At 40.5% G+C, this 15923-nt stretch overlaps 1 protein-coding gene across 1 annotated transcript in view; it reads left to right on the forward strand.

The window, feature by feature from the left end:
- GLRA3 (glycine receptor alpha 3) overlaps positions 1-15637 on the forward strand; it is a 140001-nt gene extending 124364 nt beyond the window's left edge. The window contains exons 8-9 of the mRNA XM_010995137.3: positions 1983-2126; positions 14697-15637. Coding sequence (XP_010993439.1) covers positions 1983-2126; positions 14697-14975 — 423 coding nt within the window. The 3' untranslated portion in view covers positions 14976-15637. The remainder of the gene's footprint in view (positions 1-1982; positions 2127-14696) is intronic.
- The last annotated feature ends 286 nt before the right edge of the window (positions 15638-15923 follow it).

The raw sequence follows: 15923 nt of genomic DNA on the forward strand, positions 1-15923 counted from the left end.
CGTGAGCACACGTAAGTGCACAAAGGCGGGTCCGGCGGAACCAGGAAGGGAAGAGGATGAGTCCGGTGGTTAACTGGTGAGGTGCAGTCCACACCTGGAAGCATCGTCTTTTTCTTTTTGGGGACGCCTTGCGATGCCAGCAAACCCATTCCCATGCCTGAACTTGGCTTGCAGCCTGCCCATTGTCCCTCTGCCACCCAGGTGGTCCTTGTCCTAGATTAAGTCAGCGCTGCAGAGAACTCCCCAGACTTTCTTATTTGTCCCCGATTACAACTGGTTTTACTGAACTCTGACTTGACGCGGTTTGGACACATTTGGGTAGAAGGTCAGGATAGGCCTCTTCTTCTGTGTCACCGTCTAGTGAATGCACAGCTTCTCTCTCGACAGCAGTGGGTTTTGCTCTTTAACAAAGCTTCTCCGGTTCTGTCTCCAAGATGTCACAGCCATCAGATCAAAGTCCATGCCCATCTTCCATCCTGTGCTGGTAGGGGTGGCTGTTGAAAGGATCCTCGGTTTTGTTTCAGAGGCACAAAGAGTGGGTCTGTGTCCACTGCCACTCCCTCTGCCACGGGTGCTGGCACACGTGGGGCAGCCCCCCCCCCCCCAGGGCTGTCATTGTCGGGGTGACTGTCAGTGATTCTGCCTGATGAGTTTTGAGCACAGTGATTTGTGCCACTTCTAGCCCGGGGTAATTATCTCCAAACATAAGAACCCCCTGTGCCCTTGTTTTCCTCTGCTGTGGTCATTGCCAGTGTTCCAGATAGTGACGACCCCGTCAGTGGAGGTCGTGGTGAGGATGACAATGATCACACTCGTCCATTGTCACCATTCAGCGTCAAGGGACCTGGAATGACCTTGGTTGTTTCAAGCCAGAGTTTTTTTTTTGTTTTTTTTTTTTTTTTTACTGTTATCATATCCCAGCTTGAATTCTCCTCACGTCCATGTCCGTGGATCACTGGAAGGGCAGATGTAAGGAGAGCTGTGTGTAGGCAGGCTCCCTGACACACCTGCTCCCCAGGGCCGAGGGGACTGGAGTCCAATCTTTGTAACCAGGATGATTAATGATAAAATCCAGTATGTGTGTATTTGGCAACAAGAAGCAGACTTTCTCTATTTTCTAACAACACTGCAAAGTAGAACGAAGGCAGAATTTTTCTGGAAAAAAAAATCCCGTGATATAAAAACTCTATGGAGCATATGATGCTTAACATTCCTTTTCCTACATGATGAAACTGATTTTTCAGAGTGAAAAAGACAAGGCCTTGCAGTCACCCAGCTCTGCACATTCAGCTGGTAATTTATGGCTATCTTCCTAGACGCTGACATGGCAAGTAGGCGGTGGTCTCCAGGCTCAGAGAAACACTTCACTGTAATTCATGTGAGAATGCTGCTGAGGGCGCTTTGTATTTCAGAGGATAAAATGCTCCCCTGACCTAGTGTTTTTATGGGGTAAACACAGTGCTCCTGGCTCCTTGTCTACACTGTCTGTTAGGAAGCTGATGGTCGGACTTTAGGATCAGAACCAGCAAACGCAGAGGACCGTCACAATGTGTATTTTGTGTACTGACGTCGCTCTTCACTATCAGATAAAAATTTAAGAGGCTGGAATATTAAGATACAGAGACTTACACCTACTTCTTTGGACTGTTCTTGCAACATGTCTCTAAGGTTAAAATTACTTCAAAATTAAAAAAAAACAACTGTTTTAATGAAGAAATATGGAGCTAAAAGTTCAACAACATTATCTAGATTTCAATATTACTTCATGATTTTCTAAGCATTATGCTACCCTGAATTATATTTCAGTGTTGTTTTATGTACTTCCTTGGAGGTAAAATTACTTTTCATCTTATTTTCTTTCATCATAAGATTTGGTCTAGTGATTCTCTTGGAAAAAAAAAATGTTAGCCAAAATGACCCAAGTTTTAACATGTAACTCATACAGAAAACTTGCAAAGCTAATTTCTGTCTCTTTCCCGTAGGTTTCATATGTCAAAGCTATCGACATTTGGATGGCTGTCTGCCTCCTTTTTGTGTTCTCAGCCCTTCTGGAATATGCAGCTGTAAATTTTGTGTCGAGACAGCACAAGGAACTTCTGAGATTCCGACGGAAGAGAAAGAACAAGGTAGGTGATTGCACGTATGAAGTTCTCCAGGATGCCAGTTCTCCCTGGAAAGTGGATTTGTTATATTTAATAAGGATGTAATCGAGAAGAAATGGCGACTGGGGACCAAATGATATGATGTTCCTTTGGTTTTGTCCAACTGAAGCTTAAATTGTCAAAAGTAGCTTCAGGGAGAAACTGGTAATATCCAGCTCTGCTTTATGCAGGAGGCCTGCTGGTACCAGAGCTTTATCAGCTTCTTTCTGATATACGTCCTGGAACAGCACCATTTTTTTTTTTTTTTTGCTTCAACTAGTAAAATCTATCATCCTTACTTGCAATGTTATAGGGTTTCTGATGGGTTTACCTGACATTAATCATCAAATATAGCTATTAAGATTGTCCCTTTTTTCAAACTAATTCCTTTAATTGTTTCCATCAAATACTACCTGTTTATTAACACTGTGATATTTACATAAAACCACGTGGTCTCTTTTTTACGCATACTTTTATGTCTTTAAGACATTTCTTCTGACTCCCTGTGGGAAACACGGTAAGATGTCATTATTGCCCTGGGTCACCTGATAAATGAAACCCAGAAGAGGTTTTACATAGAACGTCACTGGGAGACCACAGGAAATGGTAGACATGATCTCCTAGTTGGATCTTGGTATACAGGATGGGGTTGTTACCCTTTATTCAGAGTTATCATGTCATCTCTTTTTTATATGCATATAATTTCAATCAAACTCTTTCCTTTTCTGAAAGGGAGCGGCTTATCTCTGAGTTTACTTTTAAGAGAATGTGCCAGCTGACATTTTAAAAGCAAACGGCTCTTAAGCAATAGAAATATCAAAGTTGTATATGGCGGGAGAAGCTGTGGCCAGAATCCAATACCCTGAAATGTTTAAGTCAAAACATTCTCAAATCTCAAAATTAACAGTCTGGTTTATGGAGTGTGCATTTTTAAGGATTTAATTTTTTTAAAGGAATTTCTTATGGTTTCTGAATTACTGATGGTGATTCATACACTTATAAAACTTTTTTAAAAGCACTAAGCCATGATCTCTCAGTGCTGAGCCAACTCAGTATTAAACATACTCTAAAGCGATCATTTAGTTCAGGTGTGTCTAAGTGCTGCTCCCATAAATATGCAGACTCACTGTAGCTTGGAAGGAATGTTAGCACTGTGATACTCTGGGTAACATATCGGACAGGAAAACAATGCCAGAGTTTGCACTGGATCAAGTTTTTATGAAAATAAAAGCACATCGTTTGTGCATTAAAACATTTTCATGGGGAGATGAACTTTTCTTTATCTCCTGCTGGTCTCCTTATACCTTCCTCACTCTGCCCGCTCTGCCTCTCCCTGTCTTTCCTCCCCTTCTTTCTCCCTCCCTCGCTGCCTGTTTGCCCCCTTCTCTCATGATACCTGATGTGACTGAAACATCAGAACGGGACAAAGCATCCTGTGTCCTGGGGGCCAAGCTCTTCTCTCTCGTTTTCCCATTAATACCTGATAAAGACAATTTTTCCTTCTCACATCATTAATCAGAAGTAAAACAATACTGATTTTTCCCTCTCCTTTGGGTTCACTGGTTTACATTTATTTTTCATTTTCTCTACCTTTCTTCTCCTTCCTGCAATTCAGGGTGTGTCAGCACCGTGCTGCAAACATGAGAAATGAGAAGTAGTGCAGCATGTGTTGTCCAAAGAGGGGCTGAAATCATCCCCACCTCCCACCCATCCCACAGTCAGAGGAGCCAGTGGGGAACGTAATAGACTGCAAGTTTAGATGCTCAGTTCTGGTTCCTCCTTTAAAACAAAACAAAACAGAACAAAACAAAAAACAATCCTTCCCAAAGCAGCTCTTTATTCAGTTTTACCACCGCTAAGTGTATCAGGATAACAATATTCGACATTCCTTATGCTTCAGCTCACAGAATAACAGCAGGATTAAGTTTTCCAGTTGACTGGCACTTTAGAAAAAGGTAGAAATGCAAAAATAGTAACATATTATTATTTTCTAATTATTTGTTTGAAATACTCAGGGAGCAAATATTGTAATTAAGATGTGGTGCAGAAAAAAAAAACCTTTTTTTTTTAGTTCACTTCCTACTTTGGGGGGTGGATATCTTGCATATATGAAAATCTATTAATTGATCCATATGTATGATCTCTGCAATTAACACCAACTGTGTGATTATATTTAATCCTTTATGACCTGATTCTCTGGTTTCTCAATCCCTCTTGGTCCACTTTACCTTCCCACAGACAGAAGCTTTTGCATTGGAGAAGTTTTACCGTTTCTCAGACACGGTAAATTGACTTTCTTAACTCTAAGCAGAGGAATGCGGTCATCAGTAAAGTGCAGACGGCACATCCTGCACTCAGGCAGTGTTTGGTGGGGAAACAGCCCTTTGCATACTTATCGCTGACCAAATGCCATCCCTCTTCAGCTGAGGGTACTCACTTTTCCCATCAACTCCATTTGTCTTCCTTCATTCAGTAAAAAGATCCTGCAATGTTATCTTTCATCCTATTAACTGGGTTATTTGTTTGGTCAAAATAACTTTTAAATATATATGAAGCAGAAATATCACATATGTCTTAACATAGTCTCCATAGAAGAAATAATCCTATGCTTTGATAACATTAATTTCAAAATAAATGCCAAATTTAATTATTCAAATAAGTTCCAAAAACAGCCCCTTTTGCCGGAAAATAGAGATCTAAAAATAAAATGCTTTGTCCAGCATATATACCTCTAGAATACATTTTTAATGTCAAGATCTGTTGAGATTCTTTCGAGAAAATGAATGATTTTGGCTTTGATAGTAGCATCCTTCGAAATGTCTGAGTAACAAGAGATCGCAAGGACACACATGCAAATACAATGGCTAAATATTTGCAAATGTAGCCTTGAATATGCATAGTTACACATAGTAGCCGCTTTGGTGAGGGATATATTTAAATTTTCAATAACTAAATGCACATAGGAGCTTTAGTGTAAAATATAAATAGTCAATTAAATAGTGCTTTACAAAACAATGCAAAAAGAAATCTGACCAAGAAAATTGGGTTTACTTCACTAACAGTGAGTAAATACTTATTTTAAAAAATTACATGCATCCCATTTATTTTTCTAATAATCATCATGCAAATTTGGGGTTAATCATTTGCACTTTTTGAAAACAATTTTTCTCAACCTAATAGCCCTCTGGGCCTAATGAATTCATCATTAAAAAAAAAACTATGTACTTTGCTTAGAAACGGTCTGAGCAATTTAAATCTTTAAATCAACATAATCAAAATGAGTCTAAATGTTGACACAGTGCCCTTTCTTTTCATGAGTACTGATTTACACGAGTTTTTCTTAGCACTTTAATTTGGCAGAAGAGGCAATAAATAAAATAGCCTGAACTTTTAATTCATTCACGTATTTCATTATAGAAAGCTTGTCACAACAGAGGATGGATGTACATACTAATCCAAGAAAAGTCTTAACTTGGTCCAGCATTGGCTTAGGCACTGCATACAATCTTCTACACCTTATTTTTTCCTCTATGAAGGTAGGAGCGAACCTTTTGTTTAGTGTGAAAGAACACAAGTTTGCTCTTGAACCCGGATTTCCCCACCCCACACTGTCATAGCCTGCTGTGTGCTGACTGCCCGCCCCGCACCTTATCATAAATGCTTATCCTCAGTGCTGCGCGTGTGTGGGTGGGTGTCTGCATGAGATGAAAGTCTTTAGGTTAGAAGTTGCTTTTCCCATGTCTGATACCATTCCTGTAGTCCTGGTGGGTTACAAAGACAAGCCAAAATATTTCTGAACAGAAGTTATTTGTTGAGAAATGTGGATGATATGGGATTGCTTGAATGCATTTCATGCAGCTTCTGCATTGCTCTGTAATGATGCAGTGGTTTGCTGAGCAGAAACACACCCAGTATTCTAGTGTCTCTATCTTCCCAGCGATTATTGTGTATTAACTATTATTGACATACACAAATGAAGTAAGACTAGACCACTAGTTCTAGATTCAAAAAATAATTACCACGTTTGTATTTTGTTAAGCATGATAGTTATCTTTTTTCAATAAAGATATCATTGACTGCATTTTGACTATGTGTACAAATGATAATTTTATTTATGTATGTATTTATATCCTGTCTTACTTCAAAAATAACTCAAGGTAACTTCTAAAAATAGCAAATAGTTGGTTTTTCTGTACATTTTGTCGGCTCTGTAGTCTTAGGAAAATACAAATATGCATGTGTACTATTTTGGTTGAAAGGATGAGACTTTATGGTTGAGAGCAATGTGATGGTCACACTAAAGTATTTCATAAAGTTTCCATTCAAGGTCAGTTTATACTAGATTCCAGAGTATAAGATATCCTTTCCATAGGTAAGTATTTCCTACAAATTTCTCTGATATATAACTTAAAAAAAAAAGAGTTTCTTGATAATTTCAAACTAACTTCTATTTGAGTGATTCTGAGACACAGGGGTTGGAAAGTTCATCCTCTCAAGTGAAACAAAAGTTGTAAGAATTTAATCATTTCCTGCCAACAATTATTTTGAGTTTATGTCAAACACAACTATTTCTTAGAGCTATATATCCTCTCTGAAATATCTGTTTAGGAGACTAATATTCCAAAAAGTAATAAAATCTCTACTTAATCTAATTTCACATGCGTTTCGGTGACGTCTATCTCAAAGTTAACTAAAATAAATACACTATGTTTTGTATATGTTGTCTATTGTAATATATTATTTTATGTCAACCCATAATTATGAGTTGGCACTGAAAGAACCTAGAAACAGATAAAAAGATTTTTAAAAAATTATTTCATTGATTTCTTGTCAATCCCCCAGTATACATATTATATTTTCATAAAATTTCATCTGAAATGTTCATCCTTTTAAGCTTACATTTTACCATTCAATAATCTCCAAATCATTTCTGAATCTTAAGTCAATATGTCAAGCATAAACTTGGCTAATTCATAACAAATTCATACATCATCTGTAATAAATGCAAGGTTCTCCTGGGAGCTCGATTTCAAGGAATTTTATATTAACAATTGACTTGCAACTATAAAATAATTTTAAGCCCATATGTAATTGTATCCTTTTAAGCCTTCCATTCTTAAGTGGTATAGAAATATATAGAGATGTTTTGGCAAAAGAGGCAATAAATAAAATAACCACAAAATTTAATTCATTCACACATTTCATGATAGAAAGCTTGTCACAACACAGGACTGATGTACATATTATGCCAAGGAAAGTTTAATTCAATAGATGTAATAAACTGAGGATTTTATTTTAGGCTAATATTATTTTAGAAAAACAACTTTTAATTCATTCACTTATTTCATCTTCCCTCAGAATTTTCTAAGTGATGTTGATTTTTCTCAACCAAACCAAGCCATTGTTACATTTATTAGTATTTTTTTTCCCCCAAATCTACACACTTTGAAATCATATAAATGGGAATTAATTGCAATTCACTCTTCCTTCCTCTGTCCTTTTCCTATTTGGCAATGAAAAGTTACAGAAAGTTATTTAAACAAAAGGACCTTTGGGATAACTCACTTAGCATCTTGATTGTGTAAAGAACACCTCAAAAGTATCCGCTGGGGGAAAATATTAGGATGAAATAATATATTTAATGCTCTTGGCTCCCACAGCAATTTACATAATTCACCCTCACTGAATGCTGTCTTGTGTGATTAATGATTTGTTAGCACTCCCTGGCAAGCTTCGTGCCTTCACCACAAATACGTTTTATTTTGGTTGTTTTTTGAGGACTCAAACGAGGATAAGAGAATAATTCTTATCTCACATGTATGTTAGTGTATTGTGTTCCCTGACACAGATGAAACAATTCAACTGAATGACCATACCCACCCTTCGATTTTGTATCTGGAATAATTCTGATATGCATGTAGCTTGAGCTGGTCCTTGGCATAATTCTCTAAATACAGTGAAAAATCACTAGGGATGTTGCTCAACGTGGAAACATTTTTACGGAAACATTTTTCTTATTGCCATATTTACTGAAAACAAGTCTTCTTGTAGAAATAATTATACGTGAACTAAATGACTTTTTATATTTTTTGCTGCTTACCATTGTAACTTGCTTGAAGCATATTAAGAGGATTTACTTGTGGGTAAATTAAGCTATTCCTTTGATTTCGCTTTTTTAATCAGCCGTGTTTTTTTGTTTTTTATTGAAATACTGCCCCAGCCATGCATATGCATATATATATTTGTGATCAGCCATGTTTTTTATTTCATTTTTAATTCTTTCTATTTAATCTTTATTGTTGCTTATATTTTGAGTTGTATGGTGTCTTGATTTCATGACCATTAAATACTCGCTAAGACACAGTGTCTGTCAAAAGTTTTGGATGTTTGTCTAAATCTTGCTTCTGGCCTTCAGTCCATTAGAAACCCAAGCTGAAGCAATCTCCAGAAAACTGAATTACTTCAAAGAAATATTTGAGTGCTAATTGGAATCGAGAATATCACTGTGATTCTAAGCATTTATAAGCACAGGATAGTTTTGTGATTGTTTTACAAAGCAGAGAAATTAGTGGAGTCATAGATAATTTAATGCACCTTTTAGCATAGTCACCTAGTGTTCATGATGGGCTAATGGAAAAGCTTCATTCATGCTTAAAATTATTCTTTTAAGTGCAGCCCTTTAAAAGATCCCAAAAGGCCAGTCATTTAAAGAAAAAAAGAATCATATGACCTTTTTGGAGTCCAAGTGTTCTTGTTTCTCTCTCTGATGACCTGGGGATGCAGATTGGAATCTGGTCCATGAGATCCTATTGCTGAAGAAGTGAGCTCCCTCCACGTGCCTCATCTCATGGGCACACCCCAGATACCTGTGTGGTTTCATGGAACATACTTACAACGCTAAAGCCCCCTCGATTGCAGGAATCAGATCTGCAAGAACCCCAGCAGTCATCTAGCCCAGCCCGGCCGCTGCAGCAACAGGGCAGTGAGGCCTTGCGTGGCCACGTGATCTTTCGTGGCCGCTGTTGGTTAATTTTTAGTGAAAAGTACCCAAATGCGAGGCCACCGGGGGTGCCAGCAACTAGGTGGCCTGTTTTGCACAGGACTTCGTGCTCCTTTAGTTTCTGTGGATTTACAGTATCTTATAGCAACATCGTTCCATTTGTTCTCAGTACTTTTCTTTCACGTAGTGTCTTATGTTATGTCCATAATAACACAATTATAACAAACAAAATACCAGTAATTCAAGAGTAACAATCTGAGGGCCTTACCTGGGGTTGTATCTACTCTTTCTCACTGTAAGAAAACTCTGCTACACAGTGGTTTCATCTTCTTTTCCTAGAGAAAGAAACCAGCAATCTGAGAGCTAAATAATTAAGGCCATCTAGACTCCTGGCAATTAATGACGAAGCCATGAGATTGCTTCACCGTAATAAAACATTTGCATTTTGAATGTCAGTCTTGAGTGAGATTTTAAACTCGGACCGTCTAATGTATTTGCAACTATTTCCTACAGCACATGTGTTTTTTACAGAGCAGACCCCCAGTTTATTTTCATTTCTTGGAACAAGCGTTCTTCAGTATCTTGTTTTCTATTACCATTGCCAGGAAATAAATATTTGAATGAGACATTTTAATAAGGGAAGTGTTTTTTATCAAAATTAAAAGTTTCTATTACTTTACCTCCAAAATTCGCAGGAAAGCCACTGGTGGTATATTTGTCAGTGAAATCATATTCCAGGTGATCTTGAAAACAATACTGCACCAAGTCACAATGTAGAGTATAATTGCTCAAAGTCTGTTCCTATGAGAGTCCTAGGTCCTGTTATAAAGTTTAAAATGGATAAAGACACAGGTCATACAGATGGCCTTACATAGAGCATCTCCTAGAAACAGCCTCACCAAAAAAAGGGACTCTTAAAAAATAAAATAATGCTTCCAACGCTGACACAAAAGTCATGGCAGAGTATGCTTTCATAAACTACCACTTGAAATGTAAATTAGAAAGTGTTGGAAAAATTCAAAAGACGTTTCATTGCCGTGAGTTTAGGCTAACTGTGATAGCTGCATTGTGCCTCTTGGAAGTGTTTGCTTCTATAAGCTGTTCATTATCATCCCTCGTGAGCTTGGGGATGCAGATGACTGGAGCAACCTACATGTTACTGAGTACAAATCTCTGCAATTGATGTCCAGAAAACAGGATCTCGGCAGTCCCTCCCAGGGAGTCTGAGGCAGCCACTCCGTGGACCACCGCATGAGAAGTATCGTCCTCTCCTGGCTGCCATCAGGGCACGCACACGGAATATGGTCATTTTACACGTTGTTGCCAGCTTTTATGATGGGCCAGTGCTATATGAAGATGATTAAGTTTAAATTGTTCAAATGTGTCATTTTCTATCAAAACCAGTATCCAGACTGGAAGTGGCTTTGTTCAGTACCGCTCCGGAGATCTGATTATAGGTTTGAGAGGCAATCATGCTTAAAAGAGAGAAATAAGCTTTCATCTCATGTGGCATCTCCTCAGCTCTATGGTAGGATAAAAAGCAGGGGAGACAGCAGATAAAGTGTCTTCATCTACTCAGACACACAGGACTTTTAGTCCCCTCACCCGCCGAAGGCAGGAATGTCTTCCTAGTCTAAAGAAATAGATACACTATCATAAGTAGCGATGATTCCTTCAGTTACAAGATGCAAATGCGATCTTGGATCCAAAACCGCGATATCAGGTAATACAAAAAAGAAACCTGAGAGGTGAGAAAGACAGAGTTAAGTCGCAGCTGTGTTCTCTAGCCCCTACGCTTCCACTCCCAGAAACCGGAGCCCTCCCTAGAGGCCTTCCAGCGTGCTGTCTCTCATATCCACGTGGTCTGCCCACTCAGCCAGTGAACCAGCCAGCCCTTCGTGTCCTGCTCAGCCTGCCTTTAGGAGCAGTGTTTTAATTGCTCATTCCAATTGCTGTTTAAACCGCTGCTCTGTGAGTGGATGGGGTTTGATGTGCCCTTATTCTGTTGTGTTCTTGGGCCATTTGATCGTACTGGCCATGTTTAAATGTGTTCCTTTATCTAATGAGATCATTTCAGAGGTGCAGAATGGTATAAAGATGCCTGTTCCAAGCCATTAAAAGTATTTTCAGCTGTGGCTTCTGTTACAGAGTAAGCAAAGCCCAAGATGGACCCACTGTCTATTTCTGCCAAAATCCACTGAATCCTCCAAAAGCAATGGGCAAAGACCCTGAGTGTTCCATCTGCTGGCTATATGTTAGCTCTTGTCCTTGGGAAATTCATCCCAAAGGCAATTTTCAAGAAATTTTTTATCTTGTTAATATTCAGGACAGGCTTTCAGCCCATCAGTGGCTTCCCTGGGTACCAGAGGGGTGTGTTCTGTCCATTTCTGTGTGGCCTGGATGCCACCATGACCACATCAAAGGCTAATCCAAGACATGGGTCTTGGCACTATGGTCCTCTTGTGAGCCAGCAGCTTGGTGGGGATTACATGGCCTAATTTAATTCTACCTTGGAATTTCTGTAAGAAATTGCATCTCCCACCTTGGGACGCTCTAAATTGTCACTGAACAAGGGCCCATTTGCCTGATGATGAGGCAAGGCCACTGGCCAGGGCCCAGGAGTCTTTGAATATCCAGATATTGCTCAGATCAAGAACCAATTCTTGTGATGCTGTGACATTTACTGGTTCTCAAGCCAGCCCGCCGTGTAGATTCGCTTTGCCTCCTTCAGCTACTTGCTCATTCCATCGAGGGGCTGGTTTGAATCCTGACCGTCTGTACGGGAGTATCTGTTGGTGAACCAGGGGGCCTGTTTTGCTTCAGTGGGAAGGGAGTCGTGAGTTTCACAGCACTCTGGGCAGCCTGACCACGGATTCCATCACTGGTCCATTGTCAGAAGGGCCGTTGGGATGGATGTGACGTACGTCACTCAAGTGACTCCCCTTGGTTTGTCCCTGAACACGCCATTTCCATCTTATCAAGGAGCTGGGACTGGAATGCCTTTTGGCACCACCCATGGCGTGGTTGATATCTTAGCCCTAAAAGTTCGACGCCCTTCAAGTTCCTTCAGTCAGGGGACTGCTTCTACAGAGCGCAGGACAATGCCAGGAGCTGTCATTCAAACAAACTGTCCTGCTCACGGCATCGGAGCGTTTTCTCGTCCAGAATCCCAGCGGCCACCGTGGGTGCTAGGACTGCGCTTTTCCCAGAAACTCCAGTCTGCACGTTTCAGTAGCAGATATCTCTCGCGTCTCTGAGTTTTAAGGCCTCAGAGAGCAGCTTGGGCTGTTGCCTACCTCAGATCTCTTCGGCTATCCCTTGTTCCCCTTTCATGTCCAGTCTGTCTTCCTGCCATCCTGAGTAGTGTAGCCAACAGAGACCCAAAATGTATCTGCCAGATTTCAGCGCTGCGAGGGTCTCCCTCACTGTGGGATCCAGAAGCCACTGTTAGTGCATTGTCCCTGGTGGTTCTCCCAGGCTAGCTTCAGAGTCTGGACCGACGGCCCTGGGCTCCAGCTCTTGGCTGGATCGGTCTGCCTCTCAGCTTGACCTCGTCACACGTGCGGCTACAGCGTCTGAACGCTGCCTGACTTTCTCCTGGAACGGGAGGATGATCATTTATCACTAACCAGCTCACTTTTGACTGTCGTCTGGACCCAGCTGTTCCCAACCGCATTGTGACAAGATGCTGGAGAATTCAGGTTTCCCTAAGGGATGACAGTAAGGTGACAGTTGGGTCTGCCCCACATGAAGACACACTGTGTCTTTTTTTTAGATTGAGGTGGAAAGGAAAGCTATGGTCAAGTGGACCAGCGCATACCAGCCTCCTTTGTCCTGAAACTCCCCAACAATTTTCACCCCGTCTGCTGTGGTGCAGGCTGTCGGGGGTCTTCCTTAGTGGACCTGGTCAGTCAGCAGTCAGTCTGCAGAACCCGTTTATTTTTAACATAGGCCAATCAGGACTATTCTAGAGGACAGTAGTGGGGGACGAGCACCATTGCTGCCACGCGTCCTTATTCGGAGCGGGGTCTTCTTTGCCTCCCTGTACCACCCTGGAATCTTGTGCTGTTTCACAGTTTCTACAATGGCGAGGCTGAGGGCTCCCATTTCAGTACCTCCAACTATGACCGGGCTAAGGAACCACCCAAGATCAGGCCCCAGCCAGAAACAGCAAAGTCCTTCATCCAGGTGTCAGGTTCTTCCCAATTACACATTGAGCCAAAGGCGATGCCACCTCCTGGGTATGGCTTAGTCCCTTATTTTCCTATCTGCCGTCTCTACAATGATGATGGCACCTACGAACACAACATCCCTGTGCCTTTCTCCACTCTTAATGTTGCCTTGTTGTTTCCCAGCTGTCGTCCCTCCCGCGGGCGCACGCTGGCCCCCAGCTGTCCCAAAGGGCTGTGTTCGTCACCCCCAGCAATTCATCGTTAACCACAGCTCGGCCCTGAGACCCCACCGAGGGCTGGGCCGGGAGGCCCTGGCCTTTGCAAAGGGCCGTCTTCTCTGTACTGACCGCCTTTGCCGATGGAGTAAATTCAGCTGCGGATCAGCGTCTCTTGTTTCCATTCCCACTGGCACCACTGGATGTAACTTCTGAGATGAAAGCAGCAGGTTTAACCTTAAGGGAAGCAGCTGCCGGAACGGCAACAGGTGTCCTTCCTCCCGGCCGGCGGTAACGTGCCAGGAGCTCTTCCACATGAATCCTGCCCATTTTTGCTCTTTTCACTCTGCGTCTTAAAATCCACATCAGGAGAGCTAACAGACTCTCCTCTGGCCACGCCCCTTCTTCTAAATAGCCCAGATTTTTTTTTTCCATCAGTGAAACCCGGCCTGCCAACTGCTAGAGTAAATGAGTCTATGAATTGTACGCATTTTCCTACCTTCCCAAAAGGAGGGCTACTGGGTAACCCGTGCCTGAGGGACTCCCCTGATCAGCGCATCAGCCAGAGTGAAGGTCAGAGGATATGGTTTAGATCAGCTCGTGTTTAAATTAACAGATGGCCGGCGCAGGTTCGCTAAAACATTGAGAATAACAGCAACTAGCAGTGGTGTTGAGTTTTTCCCAATGAAGTAACATGAAATTGTAGGAAACACGCATTAAAATGTTTGCCTCCACGAAAAAGAAAAATTCAGTCAATGATCCTAGTGTTTTCCCCTTTGACATCACTTACGTACCCATTCAGACACATGACGTGACAAAAATCTAGTACCTGAACGTGTGTACCATAATGTCCATGTAATTTTTTTCCCTTGCTCAATTTATTTGGATATTTTGCCAATATGTAGACAATGCCAGAATATTTAGTTTTTCCATTTAAAACATATCACTTGAGAGTTTTATATTTCTTAATGGACACATCTGTATGCAGCAGGGTATGTCAATAAAACTCGAGGAGGAAGGAAAAGCGGTTCATCTTTATACGCTTTATCTTTTCATTGTAATAATGTTTATATTTACCATGATAAAACTCAAGTTATGGTTCTGAAATGCCTGCTGTGCACTCCCCGTTCCACGACTAAAGTGCTTTCCTGTGCTTTCCTTACGGCAGGACGATGAGGTAAGGGAAAGTCGATTTAGCTTCACACCCTATGGAATGGGACCGTGTTTACAAACAAAAGACGGAGTGACCCCAAAGGGCACAAACCATCCCGTCCAGGTAATGCCGAAGAGCCCCGATGAAATGAGGAAGGTCTTTATCGACCGGGCCAAGAAGATCGACACCATCTCTCGAGCCTGCTTCCCGTTAGCCTTTTTGATTTTTAACATTTTCTATTGGGTTATCTATAAAATTCTTAGGCATGAGGACATTCATCAGCAACAAGATTAAGTCCCTGGGAGCATGTAAGTGCACACTGTCAATTCAAAAGGAAGGTTTCTTGGCCATAGAGGTTGTGTGCGTGTGTGTGTGTGTGTGTGGGTGGGTGTGGGTTTGTGTGGTACAAATGATGACCACTGTATTCAAGCGGCATGTGGGATGGTATTATGATTTGCTATGCAAAGTCACAAGGCAGTTAAGATTCCTTTAATGGATACTATATATATATAGTATATAAAACGGGGATTCTATTTCCTATTAAATTAAGATTCTGTTCTTTCACAGTAACTTGTACAAATGGAAGTATTCCCGTCAGTGTGTTCATATGTAACATAATATTACATAATATTACACGCGAAAACTTCTTTGAAATTTTTTTAAGTCGGTATTAAATCTCATAAAAGTAAAATCTTGTGCAGTAAACTTTGGAGAAGGAAAAAGGGCAAATGTTGAAGGTGAAACATCACTAGCTTGAGGCTTCCAAGTGTTTTCTTCTACCGTAGTTACAAAATAGACAAATAATCAGATAATTCAGTGGGAACTCACTCAAAAATGACAGAGGATTGTACACACAAATGCCATCGAACTGACTTAGGTAATAACAAAAATGTTTCAAATTGGAAGAATAAAATTTAAAACTTTTATTGTTCAGCTAATAAATTTATTTGTTTAAAATATTAAATGTCCCTCTTTGGAAAATTTTTAATGGCCTAAGAGATCATCTTCTTATATACAAAATCTACTTTTCTTAACTTTGTATCTCTATGAATGTAGGTGGATATACTGAAAATGTTATTGTTTTTAAAAGTGTTATAGCTATGTATTTTTAATTATTGCCAAACACTGAAAATTTCAAGCCAGCATCCTTGTTCTGTTAGATTTTTAATAGTTGCTTAATTGTTGGTAATTAAGTTTAATGTTTTGATATAATTGAACAAAGTTCAGTAAAACTTTTCTATT

The sequence above is a fragment of the Camelus dromedarius genome, chromosome 36 (assembly GCF_036321535.1).
Source record: "Camelus dromedarius isolate mCamDro1 chromosome 36, mCamDro1.pat, whole genome shotgun sequence".
In the NCBI taxonomy this organism is placed as follows: domain Eukaryota; kingdom Metazoa; phylum Chordata; class Mammalia; order Artiodactyla; family Camelidae; genus Camelus; species Camelus dromedarius.